This window comes from Heterodontus francisci, chromosome 13 (assembly GCF_036365525.1).
Source record: "Heterodontus francisci isolate sHetFra1 chromosome 13, sHetFra1.hap1, whole genome shotgun sequence".
NCBI lineage: Eukaryota > Metazoa > Chordata > Chondrichthyes > Heterodontiformes > Heterodontidae > Heterodontus > Heterodontus francisci.
Window position 1 is genome coordinate 21129478 of NC_090383.1, and position 19487 is coordinate 21148964.

General features: G+C 44.0%; 1 protein-coding gene across 1 annotated transcript in view; it reads right to left on the reverse strand.

Annotated features, from left to right (window-relative positions):
* The window catches only part of adgb (androglobin), a 400763-nt gene that overhangs the window by 233926 nt on the left and 147350 nt on the right, over positions 1-19487 (reverse strand). The window contains exons 12-13 of the mRNA XM_068044513.1: positions 8069-8157; positions 2564-2693 (exon numbers count right to left, since the gene is read on the reverse strand). Of these exons, the coding sequence (XP_067900614.1) occupies positions 2564-2693; positions 8069-8157 (219 nt within the window). The remainder of the gene's footprint in view (positions 1-2563; positions 2694-8068; positions 8158-19487) is intronic.

The following is a 19487-nucleotide window of genomic DNA, read 5'->3' on the forward strand; positions in this document are numbered from 1 at the left end:
TGTAAATTTGATACTCACATGTATAAGAGGATATTAGGACAGGTGACCAAATGCTTGGTCTAAGCGGTAGGTTTTAAGAGTGCCTTAAATGTGGAGTCAATGAGCTGGATTTTATGCAGGTAGCCAAGGTACTGACGTTGAGCCAGAGAGGTGAGGGGAAACCTGCCTCAGCAGTTCAGAGGGACCCCGGCCACATTTAATGGTGCTCAAGCAGTTAACTCCCTAGCGCTGGGGTCCCATCCCTTTACAGATGGCTATCCCACCTCCAAGAGCTGCCAGCCAATCAGAGGGCCAGCAGCTCAGCAGTGCCACCGGGAGCAGGGGGCACTGCTGATACTGCAGGAGGCCCAGGACCAGGTGCAACCATGGAGCCCGGTGTGCAGGCAAGTGGGGTAAGGCAGGTCCTGGTGAAGGGTGGGTGGTTGTTGAGGGCAGCTGCATGGGTATTGGCGCAGGGGCAGCCTTTGCTGCCAGAGGACCTCCGTGGGCAACAGATTTCCCACACAGGAGGGTCCCCCCCACCTCACCAGCCACCAGCGAGACAGCCTGGTTTTACTGGGCGTCCTCCCCACGTGGCATGGGCTCCAACCAGCCGCTGGTAAAATACCAGCGGTGGCAGTAAGAGGCCCATTAGTGGCCATTAATTGGCAATTTAAGGGCTTCAATCGGCCTCAGCCTTCCCTGCCCAACAAATTTGAACGGAGTCAGGAAGGCAACGGACACTCCACCACCCCACCCCTATATTCCCTCGCTATTTTATGGACCCCGACGCCACCCTGCCCGTCCCTAAAGGGCTGATAAAATTCCACCCATAGAGTCATAACAACACAGAAGGGGGCCATTTGGACCATTGAGTACATCCTGGCTCTCTGTAGAACAAACTAATCAGTCCAATTCCCCTGCTCTATCGCCGTAGCCCTGTAAGTTTATTTCCCTCAAGTGCCCACCCAATTTTCTTTTGAAATCATTCATTGCTCCCACATTCACCAACCAGATCATTACTAATTGTTGCGTAAAAGAGTTCTTCCTTACATCCCCCCTGCATTTCTTGCCCAAAACCTTAAATCTATGTCCCCTAGTCCTGTAAGATCAGCCAATGAGAACACCTTTTCTTTGTCTACCCTATCTAAACCTGCCATAATATTGTACACCTCTATCAAATCTCCCCTCAACCCCCCTTGCTCCAAGGAGAATGACTCCAACCTAACCCTGTAGCTAAATCCCTCATCCCTGGAACCATTCTGGTAAATCTCCTCTGCCCCTTCACATCCTTCCAAAACTGGACACAATACTCTCATCGTGGCCTAACCAGAGCTTTATAAAGGTTCAGAATAATTTCACTGCTTTTGTGCCTAATACTTCTATTTATGAAGCCCAAGATCCCATATGCTTTGCCACCTTCAAAGATCTATGCACATGAACCCCCAGGTCCCTCTATCCCTGTATACTCTTTAGAACTGTACCATTTAGTCTATTTTGCCTCTCCTTTTCCCTTTTGCCATCACCTCACACTTCTCTGTATTAAATTCCATCTGCCACTTGTCTGCCCATTCTGCTAGCCTGTCTATGTCCTGTTGCAATTGATTGGTATCATCCTCACTGTCTACTACACCTCCAAATTTGGTATCATCGGCAAATTTTGAAAGAAGGAGAGCTAGTGAGGTGGATACCAGAGCTAAAGGTCTAGGCAGTTGAAGGCACATTTGCCAGTGCTAGAGCAAAGAAAATCAGGGATGAACAAGAGGCCAGAACTTTTGGACCACTGCCTGCCTCCTTCGCAGTACCATGACAAAGCATGAAATAATTCAACATTTTGTGGTTAAAACTCGATTACATAAACCATGAACTTTATGACTTACAGACGAAATAAATGAAGTTTACTGGTGGAAAATACTAGAAGTTTTTAAATAAATGATAGAAAGACTGACCATTCAGTCCATATTGCAAGTTGTAGTTTCTATTCCTGGCCACAATTAGGAATACTGCCAGAAGCAAAAATCACTGGAGATAACAGTGACAATCTCAACAACATGAAAGAAGAACACTACATTTAAAATGATGAAGGATTTTGATGGAGTCGATAGGGAGAAGCTGTTTCTACTGGCAGGAAGATCAGTAACCAGGGGACACAAACCTATGATAATTAGCAAATGAATCACAAAGGGGAGGGCGAGGGCAGGAGATGAAGAGATTTTCTTAACGCAATGGTTTTTATGATCTGGAATGCACAATCTGAAAGGGTGGTGAAGTAGATTCAGCTGTAACTTCCAAGAGGGAAATGGATATTTGAAAAGAGGAGATTTCCAGGGCTATAAGGAAAGAGCAGAGGAGCCAGCACAGGTATGATGAGCCAAATAACCTCTTTATGTGCTGTAAGATTCTATGATTCTAGACATCAGTACTCACCAAATACAACAATGTGATACATTTTCATTCACTTCATATTTGTCGTCATTCAAAATAACATTGTAAAAACAGATGCGGTCAGAAATCACAACTGGGAAAATTAGTTGGAAGATAATTCAGATTCTAGGCAATTAGTTTTGTGTGCAGATTGTTTTACCTCAGCAGGGACAGGTGCCTCCTGAATCTTGAGGTCTACATCATTATTTTGATCCAGTGTCTCTTCATTTTCGTTGACAGCTGCCAAGCTGGAGGTTATACCTTTGTTAACCAAGAGCTGTTGGTCGTTTCTACAGTGAAGGAAATAAGATATTTGGAAACTCTGTTATTGATTCTATACATTTGTTTTGGTTTTTAAAAAAGTGTATCGATCGCTCTAGCTACAGTAGATTTGGTTTGTAAATCACAACTCAACAGACCAGACTTTTAGTTTGCAAAATGGTTTTACCATGGTATTATGATGCCATCAGTTTATAACACAATAACTTGCATTTATATAACACCTTTAATGTGATAAAACATTCCAAAATACTTCACAGGAGTGTTATCAAACAATGATAATATTATCTGTATATGCTATTACAATACAAAAAGATGGGCCAGACTTTGCCGGGGAAATAATGGCAAGTGAAATGCACAGCCATTGTTAATGTGTAAATAATGGCAAACGAACAGTGGGAAACCTTTAAAGAAACAATTGAAAATGGCCAACAAAAATACATTCCTTTGAAATCCAAAAACTCAGCCAGAAAGATCCATCTGTGGCTCACTTGTGAAGTTAAGGATAGTACTACATTAAAAAGAAAGGTTTACAACATTGCAAAAAATAGCAAACTGAGGATTGGGAGTGTTTTAGAAACCAGCAAAGGGTCACCAAAAAGTTGATAAAAAAGGAAAAAATAGAGTGAGAGTAAACTATCCACTAACATAAAAACAGATTGTAAGAGCTTTTATAGATTCATCAAAAAGGAAGACAGTAGCTGAAGTAAACATTGGTCCCTTGGAAGCAGAGACAAGAGAAATTATCATGGGGAATGGAGGCATTGAACAAATATTTTGTGTCTGTCTTCACAGTAGAAGACACAAGTTCCATACCAGAAATGGGCAGTAATCTAGCAGCTAAAAAGAGTGAGAAAATCAAGGAAATTCATAACAGCCGAGAAAAAGTATTGGAGAAACTTAAGGGACTAAAATCTGACAAATGTCCAGGACCTCATGGTCTATATCCTAGGGTTCTAAAAGAGATAGCTGCAGATATAGTGGATGCGCTAGCTATGATTTTGCAAAATTCCTTAGATTCGGGAACTGTCACATCAGATTGAAGTTGGCGAATGTTACACCGCTTTTTAAGAAAGGAGGGAGAGAGGAAAGAGGGAACTATAGGCCAGTTAGTCTAGCATCAATTGTTGGGAAAATGCTGGAATATATTATTAAGGAAGTCTTAATGATGCACCTAGAAAAGCACAGTATGATTAGAACAAATCAACATGGCTTTACTCAAGGAAAATCCTGTTTAACAAATTTATTTGAGTTTTTTGAGAATGTAACTAGTAGGGTAGATAAAGGGGAACCAGTAGATGTAGTATATCTGGATTTCCAAAGGGCATTCTATAAGGTGTCACACAAAAGGTTAATTGGTAAGATAAGGGCTTATGGAGTTGTGAACAATATATTAGCATGGATGGATGATTGGTTAACAGACAGGAAACAGAAAGCGGGCATAAATGGAGCATTTTCGAATTGGCAGACAGTGTATAGTGGAGTGCCGCAAGGATCAGTGCTGGGGCCTCAGCTATTTACAATCTATATTAATGACTTAGATGAAGAGATAGAGAGTAATGTATCTATATTTGTTGACAACACAAAGGTAGGTGGAAAGGTAAGCTGTGGGAAGGACAGAGAGAGGTTGCCAAGAGACATGGACAGGTTAAGTGAGTGGGCAACAAGATGGAAGATGGAGTAGAATGTAGGGAAGTGTGAAGTTATGCACTTTGGTTGTAAGAATGGAAAAGCAAAATATTTTTAAAAGATGTGAAACTTGTAAGTGTTGATGTTCAAAGAGACTTGGGTGTGCAAGTACAAGGAACGCAGAAAGTTAACGTGTAGGTACAACAAGCAATTAGGAAGGCAAATGGCATGTTGGCCTTTATTGCAAGGCGATTGGAGTACAGGAATAAGGAAGTATGGCTACTATTGTATAGGATTTCAGTGAGACCACATCTGGAATACTACGTGCAGTTTTGGTCTCCACATTTAAGAAAGGATATACTTACACTGGAGGCATTGCAGCGAAGATTTACTAAATTGGTCCCTGGGATGAGGGGGTTGTCCTATGATAAGAGGCTGAGTAAAGTGGGCCTATATTCACTGGAGTTTAGAAGAATGAGAGGCGATCTAATTGAAACATATAAGATTCTAAAGGGGTAGACATAGAGATTATTTCCACAGGTCGGGGAATTTAAAACACGGGGGCACAGTATCAGGATAATGGACCAATCATTTAGGACTGAGATGAGGAGAAATTGCTTCACTCAAAGGGTTGTGAATCTTTGGAATTCTATACCCTATATGTGGATGCTCCATTGTTGAATACATTTAAGGCCGAGATAGACAGATTTTTGGTCTCTCAGGGAATCAAGGGGTATTGCGATCAGGCAGGAAACTGCAGTTGAATCCTCAGATCAGCCATGATCGTTTTGAATGGCGGAGCAAATTCGAAAAGCCATATGGTCTACTCTGCTTGTGTTCTTGTATAACACAAACAATTTGTGGCAAGGAAGAGACACGGCGTGAGTTGCAAAGTGCCACAAATTGCTGGATGACCTGCTGCTGACCAGCTTGACAAAAACAGAAGCTTGCTGACAACATCTCAATGGGTTTCAAGAAAATGCTCCATTTATACAGTTAAAAGAATTAAACTCACTGCGGAATATTAGAGCTCATAATCAACAACATAAGGATAAGATTTATGTGTCTGCAATGCCACTCAACCTCGCTGACCCAGAAACGGAACAATTGAGCAGGCTCACTCCTGCAGGCAGAAAATTGTTCTTAGAGATTTATTAAACTTAATTTTGTTTTCTTATTGTATCTTTTTTTCTCCCTATCTTAATTCAATCTTTCTTTCCCTCTCTTTGGGCTGGATTTTATAGAGACCTCAACGTCAGGATCTGTGGCTGGGAGGGAGGCAGGGGTGCATGAAGATTGCCCTGGATGAGGCCCGCCACGGACCTCGATGCCAGCAGGGCCTGGCCCGATCACCTGACTTAATTGCAAGCCCACCTCCGCCTCCAATCCCGTTGCGTTCTGCAGCTGATGCCATTGCCAGTGATGGACAGGCCGCCCCTTCCATGTGATTGGGTGGGGGGGGGGGTGGGGGGGGAGGCCTGCCCCAGTTATTTAAATGAGCCCCCCGCTTGGAATTGTGGCGGCTCTTTGGCATGCAGCCCACGCGTGCAGCCGCTATTTTTTCTGCCCGCTGCTTATTTCGGCGGTGGGCCTATAGAATTCAGCCCTTTATTTCTCTTTCTGTATCTAATTTGACTCTAATTCACCCTATTTCCTTCTCTATCATTCAAACTGTTTCTTTCTCCATCCTTAAAGCTCATTGATTAAGATTAGCCTCTGTTGGGGCCTGCTGTTCATCAAGGTCCCAGATCCCCTGTTGCCCTCTCACATTTCCTGCAATTTGAGGCACTATATAGTTATGAGCTGAAGAGTGAGGAAAGTAAAATAACAGATTTGAGCACACCACAAGATGCTCCCCTCCAGCAAATTATGGGCCAATAATTTCTTCCAAGTGTTACAGTGGCTTAGTTGCTAGCACTCTTGCCTCTGAGTCACAAGGCTCTGAACACAAAAATCAAAGTTGACACTCCAGTGCAGTACTGAGGGAGCACTGCACTGTCAGTGGTGCCATCTTTCAGTTGAGGCATTAAACCAAGGGACTCATCTGCTTGCTCAGGTGATGAGCAGGGGAGTGATCCCCGGTTTCCTGGCCAATATTTATTCCTCAATCAACATCACAAAAACAGATTATCTCGTCATTGTCACATTGCTGTTTGTGGGAGTTTGCTCTGTGCAGATTGGCTGCTGTGTTTCCTACAACAGTCAATACAGTTCACAAGTAATTTACCAGCTATAAACACATTGGGATGTCCAGTGGTGGCAAAATAAACTATATAAATGTAATTTAAACAACTTCAGATTATCTGATCGTTATCACTTTGCTGTTTGTTTTGTTTTTTAAATTCTTTCATAGGATTTGGGTCTGGCTGGCAAGGCCTGCATTTGTTGCCCATCTCTAATTGCCCTTGAGAAGGCTGTGATGAAAACTGAGTGGCTTGCTCAACCATTTCAGAGGACAGTGGGACTGGAGTCTCATGTAGGCCAGACCAGATCAGGACAGCATATTTCCTTCCCTGAAGGATATTAGTGAAACAGATAGGTTTTTACAATAACTGATGATAACGTCATAGTCACCATTTTGCAGACTAGCTCTTAATTCCAGATTTTTATTAATTAAATTTAAATTCCACCAGCTGCTATGGTGAGATTTGAACCCATGTACCCAGGGCAGAGCATGGATTACTGTGGGGCAGCACAGTGGCGCAGTGGTTAGCACCGCAGCCTCACAGCTCCAGGGACCCGGGTTCGATTCCGGGTACTGCCTGTGTGGAGTTTGCAAGTTCTCCCTGTGTCTGCGTGGGTTTTCTCCGGGTGCTCCGGTTTCCTCCCACAAGCCAAAAGACTTGCAGGTTGATAGGTAAATTGGCCATTATAAATTGTCACTAGTATAGGTAGGTGGTAGGGAAATATAGGGACAGGTGGGGATGTTTGGTGGGAATATGGGATTAGTGTAGGATTAGTATAAATGGGTGGTTGATGTTCGGCACAGACTCGGTGGGCCGAAGGGCCTGTTTCAGTGCTGTATCTCTAATCTAATCTAACCTACTACTCCAGTGACATTACCACTATGCCACCATCTCTCCTGGCTACTATACTTCCAGCATTAATAGATAGGGTAGATGGCCATAGTCTGTTTCCCATGGTAGGGGTGACTAAAACTAGAAGGCAAAGATTTAAGGTGAGAGGGAGGACGTTTAAAGGGGATCAAAGGGATAAATTTTTCACACAAAGAATAGTGGGTATCTGGAATTAGTTGCCTGAGGAGGTGGTGGAGGCAGGAACAGTAGCAACATTTAAGAGGCATCTGGACAGGTACTTGAATGAAAAAGGCATAGAGGGATATGGAATTAATGCAGGCAGGTGGGATTAGTATAGATAGGCATTATGGTCAGCATGGACGCGGTGGGCAGAAGGGCCTGTTTCTATGCTGTACGACTCTATGACTCTATAACAGTAATGTTGTACATTTCCAGCAACACTTCAAAAAAAGTACTTCATTGGCTATAAAGCACTTTGGGACATCTGGTGGTCATGTGAGGTGCTATATCAATGCAAGTCTTTCTTTTTTCTTTCTTTCAAGTAGGAAAGAAAACAATAGTGAAACAGAGCTGTTCTGCTGAAAGGTCACTGACCTGAAACATTAACTCTGCTTCCCTCTCCACTGATGCTGCCAGGCCTGCTGAGTATTTCCAGCACTTTCTGTTTTTATTTTATATTAGTGAAACAGAGCTGTTTTGACTGCAGTGGTTATACTCACCTCTCTGGCGGCATGACTGTGGTGTCTATCTTGTAGTTCAGAAATGGACTTGCAATTTCAACAAATTGATCAGGCTTCTTTACTTTGGGCTCTGTCAATCAGAAGAAATATGTTAGCATGCTCCTTCTATCAGTTTCCTGAAGAACAGGCATTGACTAGCATGAAAAGAAACAAAAGAAAGCTTGTAAACTATTTCTCATATGGTTGTAGCAATTTGGTATAAACAGGGAAATTTAATTCATGTATTACAATGAAAAGGTCACATTTTTCTTGTATGATAAGCTGCTATTACAACAGTCAAAATGACACTAGAGAAGAAAGTAGGTAACTGCAGTGCAATAGTAAAATTATTTTCAGCTACTGTAAGTACGGGTACAGGTATGGTGGTAGAGTGGTTATGTTATTGGATTAGTACTCCTAGTTCAAATCCCACCATAGCAGTTTCAGAATCTGAATTCAGTTTAAAAATCTGAAATAAAAAAGATATCAGCAAATGTGATCATGAAGCTGTCAGATTGTTAGAAGAACCCAGCTAGTTCACTAATGTTCTTTAGGGAAGAAACTAACATTGACTCTTAACTGCTTTCTTAAGTGGCAAGACCACTTAGTTGTACCAGGGTAACTAGGGATAGGAACTCTGAGATCTCAAGAAGGAAAAAGGGAGTCTTAAATGAATTTCTATCCTTTTTGATTACTTCATTTAATGTCATGTCCACCTTGTTCATCTTCCTGGCAAATAATGAGACAAAATAACTAATCAATATTCTGCAATTTCACTGTCATTATTCGTGAGTTTATCTTGTGCATTCCTCAGTAGCCCAATCCCTATCCTGATTTTTCTTTTATTATTCACGTATCTGTAGAATACTTTATTATTTAATTTTATATTACTTAATAATTTAATTTCATAGTTTCTCTTTGCTTTCCTAATTGTCATTTTGACTTCTTTCCAAAACTCTTTGTATTTCCTTTTGTCATCCTCTCCTTTATTGTCCATGTACATAGTGTATCTTTTCTATTTCACCTCACCCTTTATTCATTCATGAAGTTTCATTTTTGAATAGTTTGTTTAGTGGAACATATTTATCTTGCAATCTATTAATCACCTTTTTAAAAAATTCCCACTGCTATTCTAGCTTTTTGTCAACATCTTCTAGTTTATTTTCTCTCGTTCCTGTCATATCCTCTCAAAAGTAGCTTTTTTCCAATCTATTACTTTGATTTTGGTCTAATCTCTTTCTCAAACATTATTCTAAACCTGATTATGTTGCAATCACTGTTGCCTAGATGTTCCCTTACACTTACTTCCCTTATCTGCTCTGGTTCATTTCCCATTACTGGATCCAGCAGTGATCCCTCTCCTGTTGAATCTCCTACATACTGGATCAGAAAGCAGTTCTGTAAAAACTCCATTCTCTTTCCCACTAGAGTTGTAAGTGTCAAAGTAGTTGTAGATATAATGCTGGAAAGAATAAGATTAGGCTGCTGATCTAGACGGCATTCACCGAAGAGTGCTCAAAGAAATGGGGGCAGTGTTCAGTAAGTCCTCTCTCCTTATGTTTGATTTTCCAAACTCCTGGAATTGTTTCTATGGACTGCAGGGAGCTTGTGTTGTGGCAATATTCAAAAAGCAAAAACTCAGAACTGGGAAGTTATAGGCTCATTTGCTGGTAGTGGAAAAATACAGGAAAATATCCAAAGCTGTGTAATGAGACATAAATTGACAACGGGGCAAAAGAAGGAACAGTTAGAAAGGATGGCAGAAGCTTCATCAAGGAGGGAGATTTTAAGGAGGGGTCCTTAAGGAGGAGAGAGCAATGTGTAGCAGAGAGATTTAAGGAAAGAATTGTAGCGTTTAGGAATTAAAGGTCTGACCACGAGTGATGGGGAGAGGGAGTGGAGGAGAGACCTGATATAGAGGAATTCAGAGCTCGTGGAGCATAGTAGAGCTAGAAGAATAACATAGAATTACATAGAATATACAGCACAGAAATAGACCATTCAGCCCAACTAGTCTGTGCTGGTGTTTATATTCCACATGGGTCTCCTCCCATTCCATCTACCTCATCTCAGCCTTTCAGCGTATCATTTTATTCCTCTTTTGCTTATGTGCTTATCTAGTTTCCTTTTAAAAGCATCTAAGTTATTTGCCTCAGCCACATCCTGCGGTAGCAAGTTCCACATTCTAAATATGCTCGAGTAAAGAAATTTCTCCTTACTTTTCTACTGGATTTATTAACTATCTTGTACTTATGACCCCTATTTTCAAATTCTCTGACAAATGGAAACATTTTTTCCACACCTATCATGACCAAACATTCATAATTTTAAAGCCCTCCATCAGGCCACCACTAAGCCTTTGCTTTTCCAAAGAAAAAGCCCCAACCTGTTCAATTTTTCCAAAAAGCTGTAATTTTCCAGTTTAGGTACCGCCCTTGTAAATCATTTTTGCACTTTCTCTTTTATGGCCTCAAATTTAATTAGGAGATGAGCTGGGAGCAGTGGGGGGAGGGGGTGGGTGGGGGGGAAACGCGAGTGTGCAGGGTTCGATATTGCATGGGAAACTCAGAAGTAAGTTCAGCATGTCTGTCAGTGGCTTCTTCACACAGCCAGCTCATTATCATTTCACTTCTGGGTTTCCTGTATAATTAGGGGCAGCGGGTGCAATGTGGACCCGCATGATGTAAACTCAACTCAAGGTTTTAAAGGGACAACCCAAAGATGGAGGCTGGAGGACTTAGAGTGGCAGGAAGAGAAAACGGAGTTTCACACTGGAGTCCAGATGCTTAAAGGCTGCAACCTGCTTTACTGATGCCTCCCTTGATTATACTGCTGGGGAGCTGAGGAGTAGGAGAAAGATACTTTTCCCTGGCAACAGCCTGCAGCTGAAACCCAGATGATGTGTTTGGAGGTGGTCACCAGAGGGAGCATAGTGGCACACTCCTGTATTGAGTGCAGGAAGTGGTTTAATGACCTAAGCGAGTCAGGAAAGTTGAGTACAATGGCTCATTAACCTACATCCTGCCCACCCCCTCACTCTGCCTTCTCAAGTCTGCTCCATCACATCATTCCTCACATGGGGAGGGGCTGGGGTAATGTCACTAAGCTAGTAATCCAGAGATCTAGGCTAATGCCCTGGAGGGCACAAGTTCAAATCCCACATCAATTGTTCTAAAAATCCATTAATGTCCCCCTTTGGGGAAGGAAATCTGCTGGTCTACTTATGATACTGGATATCATCTGGGATCTCAGCAGCCTGCCTCTACCTCTGTTGAAGCCACAGTGTTTGCACCATGTAGGAATTGCTGGCCTAGGGAGAGAAGTGGCTTTGTCATTGCACAATGTTGTGCTGATAAGTTTCTGTGGTTTATTTATCTCACATAAATGTTATTCTTTTCACCGCTTTCCTGTCTTGTCCATTCTTGGGTGCTGGGTGGTAAGTGGCCTTTCAACTTCTTTGATGACAAATGGGAAGATATGAATTGATGGGGACCAATGGGGCAATGTTCAAGGGGTAGTTTGGTTGGTTGCATTGTGTCAGTGGCATTGAGGAAGGTTGTGGGATGAGTGGTCATTGCATGTTGTCATGCACAAAAGAAGTCTGATGATACAACAATTATGAACAAAGTCTGAAAAGTTATAAAAACTTGACTTTGTCTTTAAAAAAAAATTAAGTTTCTTTTCAAAAGTGAACAATGCTCCAAAATGGCCACCAAAGAAAAAAGACTTGGCCTTTGTGGATTCAAAATGTCTGTAAGGAACAAAGGACAAATCTTCAAATCCAAGAGGTGTCAACTGAACCCATCCTACACCCATCCTAAAACATCCTAGTCTTCTTCTGAAACAAAGAAGGTGTGAATTAGTCACATCCTGGGCCATTGTGTAATCACCATGGGGAACAGACCAGAGCGTCTCCTACCAGGAGATGAGAAGTAACCTTTAACAAAATGCAGCCTAGAGATTCCAGAGAAAGTTAGAGAAGACAAACAACATCCAGCAGCTTGTTTTCCAACAAACCAGAAGGCACGTGCTCTTCTGTAGAATCCTATTCTACACTAGGCAGCAATGATCTAGAAGTGACCCACTGTCTTCAACTGAACTTTCAATCAAGAGAGAAATCTACAATTATTTCAGGCCTGCACCCAACAAGAACTCGATTTCCAAGAGAATGCAACAGCTTTATCGTGACCCTTCTCCCACTAAAGATCACTTTCTCCTTTTCCCCTCTCTATCTGCCTCTTGTGCACGTGCGTGCATGCGAATGTGTGACAGGATGCGGTTGCCATAATTTCAGAATAAGGCATATTGATCAATAAACAATTGATTTTCTGTTTTTAAACCTACATGGAAACCTGTTGTCTGTTTATTTGACAAATAAAACACTAAGGGGGTTAAACCCTAATAACAAAACACACTTGCTGTGGTCAGGTGCGGAGTTGAACAGAGGAAACAACTCATATCTCACCACATGGCCATAACAATGTCCTTGTGACATGGGTCCACTGGTGCAACCTAAGTGAACTTTTCATTAATAAGGGCATCCTGAGCAGCTATGTAAGCTGTTGGGAGTGACTGCCCTCATAACTTTTCTCCGCCTTTTCAAACTACACCCCAAATGTTCCTCATGCAGGTCCTCCCTCTTGTGCAATGTACATTCATCCACAACCATTCTAGAGACTCTGACTGATGCATACTGAACAGCACCTCCAGATCTGTCTGGGAGCCCAAAGTGCATCTTCAGTATGCCAATAGCCTATTCAATCACACATTTGGTGGTGATATGGTATTCATTGTAGCACTGTTGGGCTTCAATGTTTGGGTTTCCGACAGGTTTCATGGGCTAAGTTTGAAATGGGTATCTACTGTAGCCGAGCAACCACCCCATAAGTCTGCCTGTGGGTCCAAAGGCATCAGGGAGGATGCACTGCTGCAGGAACAATGCATCATGATAGTTGCCCGGGAAGCTTGCACACACCTGCATAAACCTCTTTCTGTGGCTGCAGCTAGCCACTGATGGGGTGGAAGCTCTTGTAGGTGGCAAATACTTCTAGCTGTTCTGAGGGTGCCCCAAATGCGTGCAATTCATGATACCCTGCGCCTGTGGGAAGTCAGCCAGAGTTGCAAACCCAAGCACCTGCTCACTCTGACTGGCATCATCACAGGCGAAGTTCACATAATTGCCAGCCCTGGCAAACAGACCATCAGTTGCCTGTCTTATGCATTTTTGGCCCATCCTTCCATTCTGGAGCTAGAGATATTTGCAACATCTCGCAGTCTGCCCTCCACTGTTGTACAAGGGAGGTCACTGAGGCTCTCTATTCAAAGACAGCTAACTACATTTCGTTCTTGCCAGAGATCAGCAGATGGAATGATCATGTGGCTTTTCCAGGGTTGCAGGCTTCTCCATGGTGCGGGGTGCCATTGACCGCATGCTCATCGTTTGCGGGTGCCACATGCCAACTCTGCCATATACCCGAACCAAAAGGGATTCCACTCTCTTAACATCCAGCTGGTATGCAACCATAGACAGCGTATCATGCATGTTATGCCCAGTATTCTGGCAGCAGTCATGATGTCTTCACTGTGCTGTGCCAGCTGCATTTGAGCCACCATGGCAAATCAAAGTTTAGTTTAGAGATACAGCACTGAAACAGGCCCTTCGGCCCACCGAGTCTGTGCCGACCATCAACCACCCATTTATACTAATCCAACACTAATCCCATATTCCTACCACATCCCCACCTGTCCCTATATTTCCCTACCACCTACCTATACTAGGGGCAATTTATAATGGCCAATTAACCTATCAACCTGCAAGTCTTTGGCATGTGGGAGGAAACCGGAGCACCCGGAGGAAACCCACGCAGACACAAGGAGAACTTGCAAACTCCACACAGGCAGTACCCAGAATTGAACCCGGGTCGCTGGAGCTGTGAGGCTGCGGTGCTAACCACTGCGCCACTGTGCCGAGGCAGGTGTGGCTACAGAGGCTAAAGGGTGGCTACTGGCCAACAAAGGTTATCTACTGACGACATGGCTAATGACTCTGGTACATAAACTAATCACCTTGTATATCCCCTTAGTCTTTGTCTTCCATATGCCTTTGTCTGTCCTCATGCTCCTATGCAGTTCTACCCCACTAGCTGTAACACAGCTGGTGAAAGTCTGCTGACTTTTAGTAGAGGAGACTACAGATGGTCTTGGACGACAACCTTGAGCAGTTCTGGACCTAGAAGGTCCATCTTCACACTGCACCATCTTGCCATGGGTAGCAGAAGTGTGGCCAGGCTAGCTGGCTGACAGGCAACAGCAAGGGCACTGGCAGAGTGCAGTGGTGGGAGGACGAATGTTGCCATCCTGAGAGAGGACAGCAGGTTTCCCATGGGGCGACACTTCAGCAATCCTAGTTATCTGTTGGAGGACAGATTGCTGGACTGCTGTGACACCCTTTGAACACTACATTACGCAGCCATGATGCCAGCAGGCTGAGCTTACATGGCAGCAAGCTGATCTTGCATAATAGCAGTCTGAGTTTCCACTGCAGCACTCCGTCATTGGGTGGCTATTGCTTGGGCTGTAATGGAAGTTGCAGCAACTGCCATTGAATGCTCCATCATGCTTGGGCCCACAAGTGCGGGAATGGGTTTGGCCACCACTTGCATGCTGGAATGGATGGACTCCAAGCTCTGAGCAAAGCCCTGTGCCAAATTGGTGCTGAATTCCTCCATGTTCCTTGACACTGACTGCAGGATTTCTGGCAGACTTCCCAATGCACAAAGCATTTTGTTGTGCATACCCATCAGCATTCTTCTGTTGGTTGCCCCATCGAAGTCCCCATCTGTGTCCTGTGCAGCAGAACCCATGTACGACCTTACCCTCTGGTGAGATGGCACCTGCATTATCTTGCCCATGGCCCTAGCTGCAACGCACTCATGCCCAGTGTCTCACCATGTGCATATTCCACCTCTAATCTATCCCTAAGATACACGCAGTATCAGTATTTGAGCTGGCGGTTACAAGTGTGAAATCCAGTGACGGTGCTGTGTCTTCATCACTCTCTTCTTATGTTCCTCCATTAACTGGCTACGTTGCACCTTTTGGATATCTGAAAGGAAAAGGGCACAAGGTAAGGATGTGGTGAGGTGGGGGAGGGTGTCAGGAAAGTAGGAGGTACAGATGCTTACACTATCTGCAGCTTATAAATCTGAAGAGATTGTAGGATGAGGGTTAAGTGGTATTTGAAAAAGAGGATTAGGTATGAGGAAACCTTCACTTTCCATGGTTTCAGCCCCGCCGCTGGCCACGGCCTCAGGAACAGCCATTCAAATAATGGCCAGCACCGTCTCCTCCATGGGGATTAGGACATAAAGATGTGTTGATTCTCCTCTGGTTAGTTCCTACTGCCTCCAGTTGTGCGTACCCTGGTCCTGCAAGAGACAGGAAGAACATCAATGAGAGTTGTGCAATCTGTTTGGGTGATTTGGCTGTCATGGTTGGATAGCTGGCAGTCTGTGCAAACTGTAAGATGCGGGTTTGAAGCTTCCAACAGTGCTAAGTGTGTAACAGTAAATGGAGCATGTGAATGTCAGGTATGAGTTCTGATTTTATTTTATGAGCCCACCATCCCCTACACCCATTTGATCCTGTATCCTCAACCCCAGCACTGATAAATGTACCTCCTCTCCCCTCCCCACCAGTGCCATGCCTCAATTCTGGACGGGGATCTGAACGCATGTGAGCAGTGGCTGCCATGCCAAAGATCGCAGCGGGCCATGGAGCTCACCGCCGCCATGAGGATTGGGACGGGCAGTGCTGGCGTTGAGGTCCGTAGTGGGCCTCATCCAGAGCCATCTTCAGGCACCCCCTGCCAAGTATCACAACGTTGAGGGCTTCTTAAAATCCAGCTCATAGAGTTTGTTGGTAGGTAAATGATGGGTCTGTGCTGAATTGAACAGTGGCTGAGGCTTGTGGAGCAGTTGGTAGGATATGGCATTTGAAGATGCATTCATTGACCTTGATCACTCGTGTGAGGTCACTGAACTTCTTGAGGCATTGCATCCATGTCCTTGGGACTTGGCTCCTGACATTGACCTTCATGGCTATTTGCTCTCACTGCCTTTTGACCGTGTGTCTGGAGGTCCTCCTCCACCAAGACCTCCAGTGCACCGCCTGAAAATCTTGGAGCCCGTGCTCTCCCATGTTATGCCATTCTTCACCATTTCCCAGGACAGGTTTACTTCCTGTGTGAAATCCAACTCCTGCTGCAGCCACAATGCATCTCCCTGTTAAGACGTGCAGTAGTTTTAAGCAGTGCAGGCTAGCTTGAAGTAGTGCTTGGAAGTTACGATTTTACCCCTGCTGATACATGTAGCCAACTAACAACACAGTAGGCTGGCTACGTGCAGAAATCATTATAATGGGTGGGCGACACAAAATTAGCGTGCTGCCTGCATTTCAAATCAATGAGCACAGGTTAGTTCAGCATTGTGATCCCCGTGCCCGTTTTAGGGGGCTATCCAATTTAGCCCCCTTTGCATTTTATTATTATCTAAACATTTTAATAGCCTTAAAATATAGCAAACAATTTTAATTAACTGCTAGCTAACATGGCAGGACAGCTGGGCTCATTGCTTGCACATTCTGTGCCATTGTGGAACTCCAGAACACGTTGTGTGCCCTGGAAAACTACGTATGCAGGAAGTATTCAGCTCAGAGTCCAGAGCTCGAGGGTTGGCTGGCATCATTGCAGTGCATTCGGAAAGCTGAGAGTTTCATGAATAGCACGTTTTAGAAGATGGTCACTCTGTGGCTGCAGAGACAACAGGGGGAGAGGGAGTGGGTGACCACCAGGCAGACTAGGAGTAACAGGCAGGCAGTGTAGGGATCCCCTAAGAGTATGGCACTCACAAACCGGTATTCAGTGTTGAATACTAGTAAGGGTATTCACCTCAGCGGACGAATACAGTCAGAAGCAAATCCATGGTAGATTCGGCTGCATAGAGGGGCACACAAGAATCCTGAGGCGAGTAACTCACCTCCTGACTCCCCAAAGCCTGTCCACCATCTACAAGGCACAAGTCAGGAGTGTGATGGAATACTCTCCACTTGCCTGGATGGGTGCAGCTCCAACAACACTCAAGAAGCTTGACACCATCCAGGACAAAGCAGCCCGCTTAATTGCCACCCCATCTACAAACATTCATGTCTTCCACCACCGACGCACAGTGGCAGCAGTGTGTACCATCTACAAGAGGCACTGCAGTGATGCACCAAGGCTCCTTAGACAGCACCTTCCAAACCCACGACCTCTACCAACTAGAAGGACAAGGGCAGCAAATGCATGGGAACACCACCACCTGCAAGTTCCCCTCCAAGTCACACACCATCCTGACTTGGAAGTATATCACCGTTCCTTCACTATCGCTGGGTCAAAATCCTGGAACTCCCTTCCTAACAGCACTGTGGGTGTACCTACCCCACATGGACTGCAGCGGTTCAAGAAGGCAGCTCACCACCTTCTCAAGGGCAATTAAGTATGGGCAATAAATGCTGGCCTAGCCAGAGACGCCCACATCCCATGAATGAATATAAAAAAACAGTATAGAAATGCAGTGGTGATAGGGGCATAGACAGGCATTTCTGCAACCACAGATGTAAGTTCCAAATGGTGTGCTGCCTATCTGGTACCAGGATAAAAGAAATCACTGAATGGATGCAGGACATTTTGCAAAGACATTTTACACCGAAGAGACCTGGTCAAACCAATCGGTCACGTGACCATCTGCTGGCCAACTAGGGTAGTTTTTAAACTGGAAAAACAGAACTTGAACTCAGAAAGCCGTGTGCTCATGGACAGAGAACATCTCCTCTCCTGCCTGTCTGTCCTCATCTCACTCTCACCAGCTTCGGAAACCACTGAAGACATGTAAACTCAAAGAGAGAAAAATCTCCTACGTGAACAAGGTTTAAGCAGAATATTGGGCCCCAACGAAACGCAAGGCCATATTTTCAATCAAGGACTACAGCGAACTTGAAATACATGAACAAAGATTTTGCCTCAAACTGTTCTACTTATCTTTATTTCTGCTCTTTTCTGTCCCTATTTGTATGTGTGCATCGCGTGTGCATGCTAGCGTAGGCGCATCGTATATCTGTAGCGCTAACCCTATTAGAGTTTAAGTTTAAGGTTTAATATGTTCCATCTTTCTTCTTTAAACCAAAGAAAGCCTGTTTGTGCTTATTTCTTTGCCTTAGAATTGGAAAACTGTGAACAAGGAATCACAAAGGCGGAGCTCAAAACACAGTGTGTTTAAAATAAAACAAGATGAAGACAGCAAAAGACCCCTAGGCACCTTTCTCACCTGGTTGTAACAGGGTACAGAAACAGAAAGTAAGTGCAGGTGAATGCGTAACTGGAGAAGTGGGACAAGAGGCTTTGGGACCAGTTCTGTGGGAGTAAGGACATGTACAAGCCAGATGGGTTGGCCCCTGAACAAGGCTGTGACCAATGTCCTAACAAGGAGGTTAAATAGAGCTGTCTGGGATGGTCTAAACTAATTTGGCTGGGGATGGGCACAGGGACACAGCAGTAGAGAAGAGAGACAAGGTTCATAGAAAACTAGGAAGGAAGGACAGCAGCAAAAGAACAAAGAATAATGTAGACAGAACAGGGAAGTAAATGGAGAAGAAATACAAAGCAGACTAAAATTGTACAAAAGTAAAATACTGTAGGTAAAAACAGAAAATCCTGGATGCACTCAGTAGGTCTGGCAGCATCTGTGGAGGGAGAATCTGTGGCGGTAACTGTGGAGTTAACGTTTCAGGCTGATCACCTTTCATCAGAACAGAAACGTTAACTCTCTTTCTCCTCCCAGACATGCCCGCTGAACAAGTCCAACATTTTCGGTTTTTATTTTAGACCAGAATGGTATTGAAATGCACATGTATTAATGCGAGGAGTTTTACAAGAAGCTTGATGTTAGTTAGTTAGTTATGTTAGTTAGAGATACAGCACTGAAACAGGCCCTTCGGCCCACCGAGTCTGTGCCGACCATCAACCACCCATTTATACTAATCCTACACTAATCCCATATTCCTACCACATCCCCACCTGTCCCTATATTTCCCTACCACCTACCTATACTAGGGGCAATTTATAATGGCCAATTTACCTATCAACCTGCAAGTCTTTTGGCATGCTGAGCTACAGGTGCAAGTTGCACACAGGGTTATGATACAGTGTTTATGACGGAGACCTCGCTTAAACATGGGTAGGCATGGGAACTAAACCTCACCGTAAAGGAGCCTCTAGGCAGCAATGATCTTAACATGATTGAATTTCGCATTCAGTTTGAGGGTGAGAAATGTGGGTCTAAGACTAGTGCTTTAAACTTAAATAAAGGCAATCTCAAGGGTATGA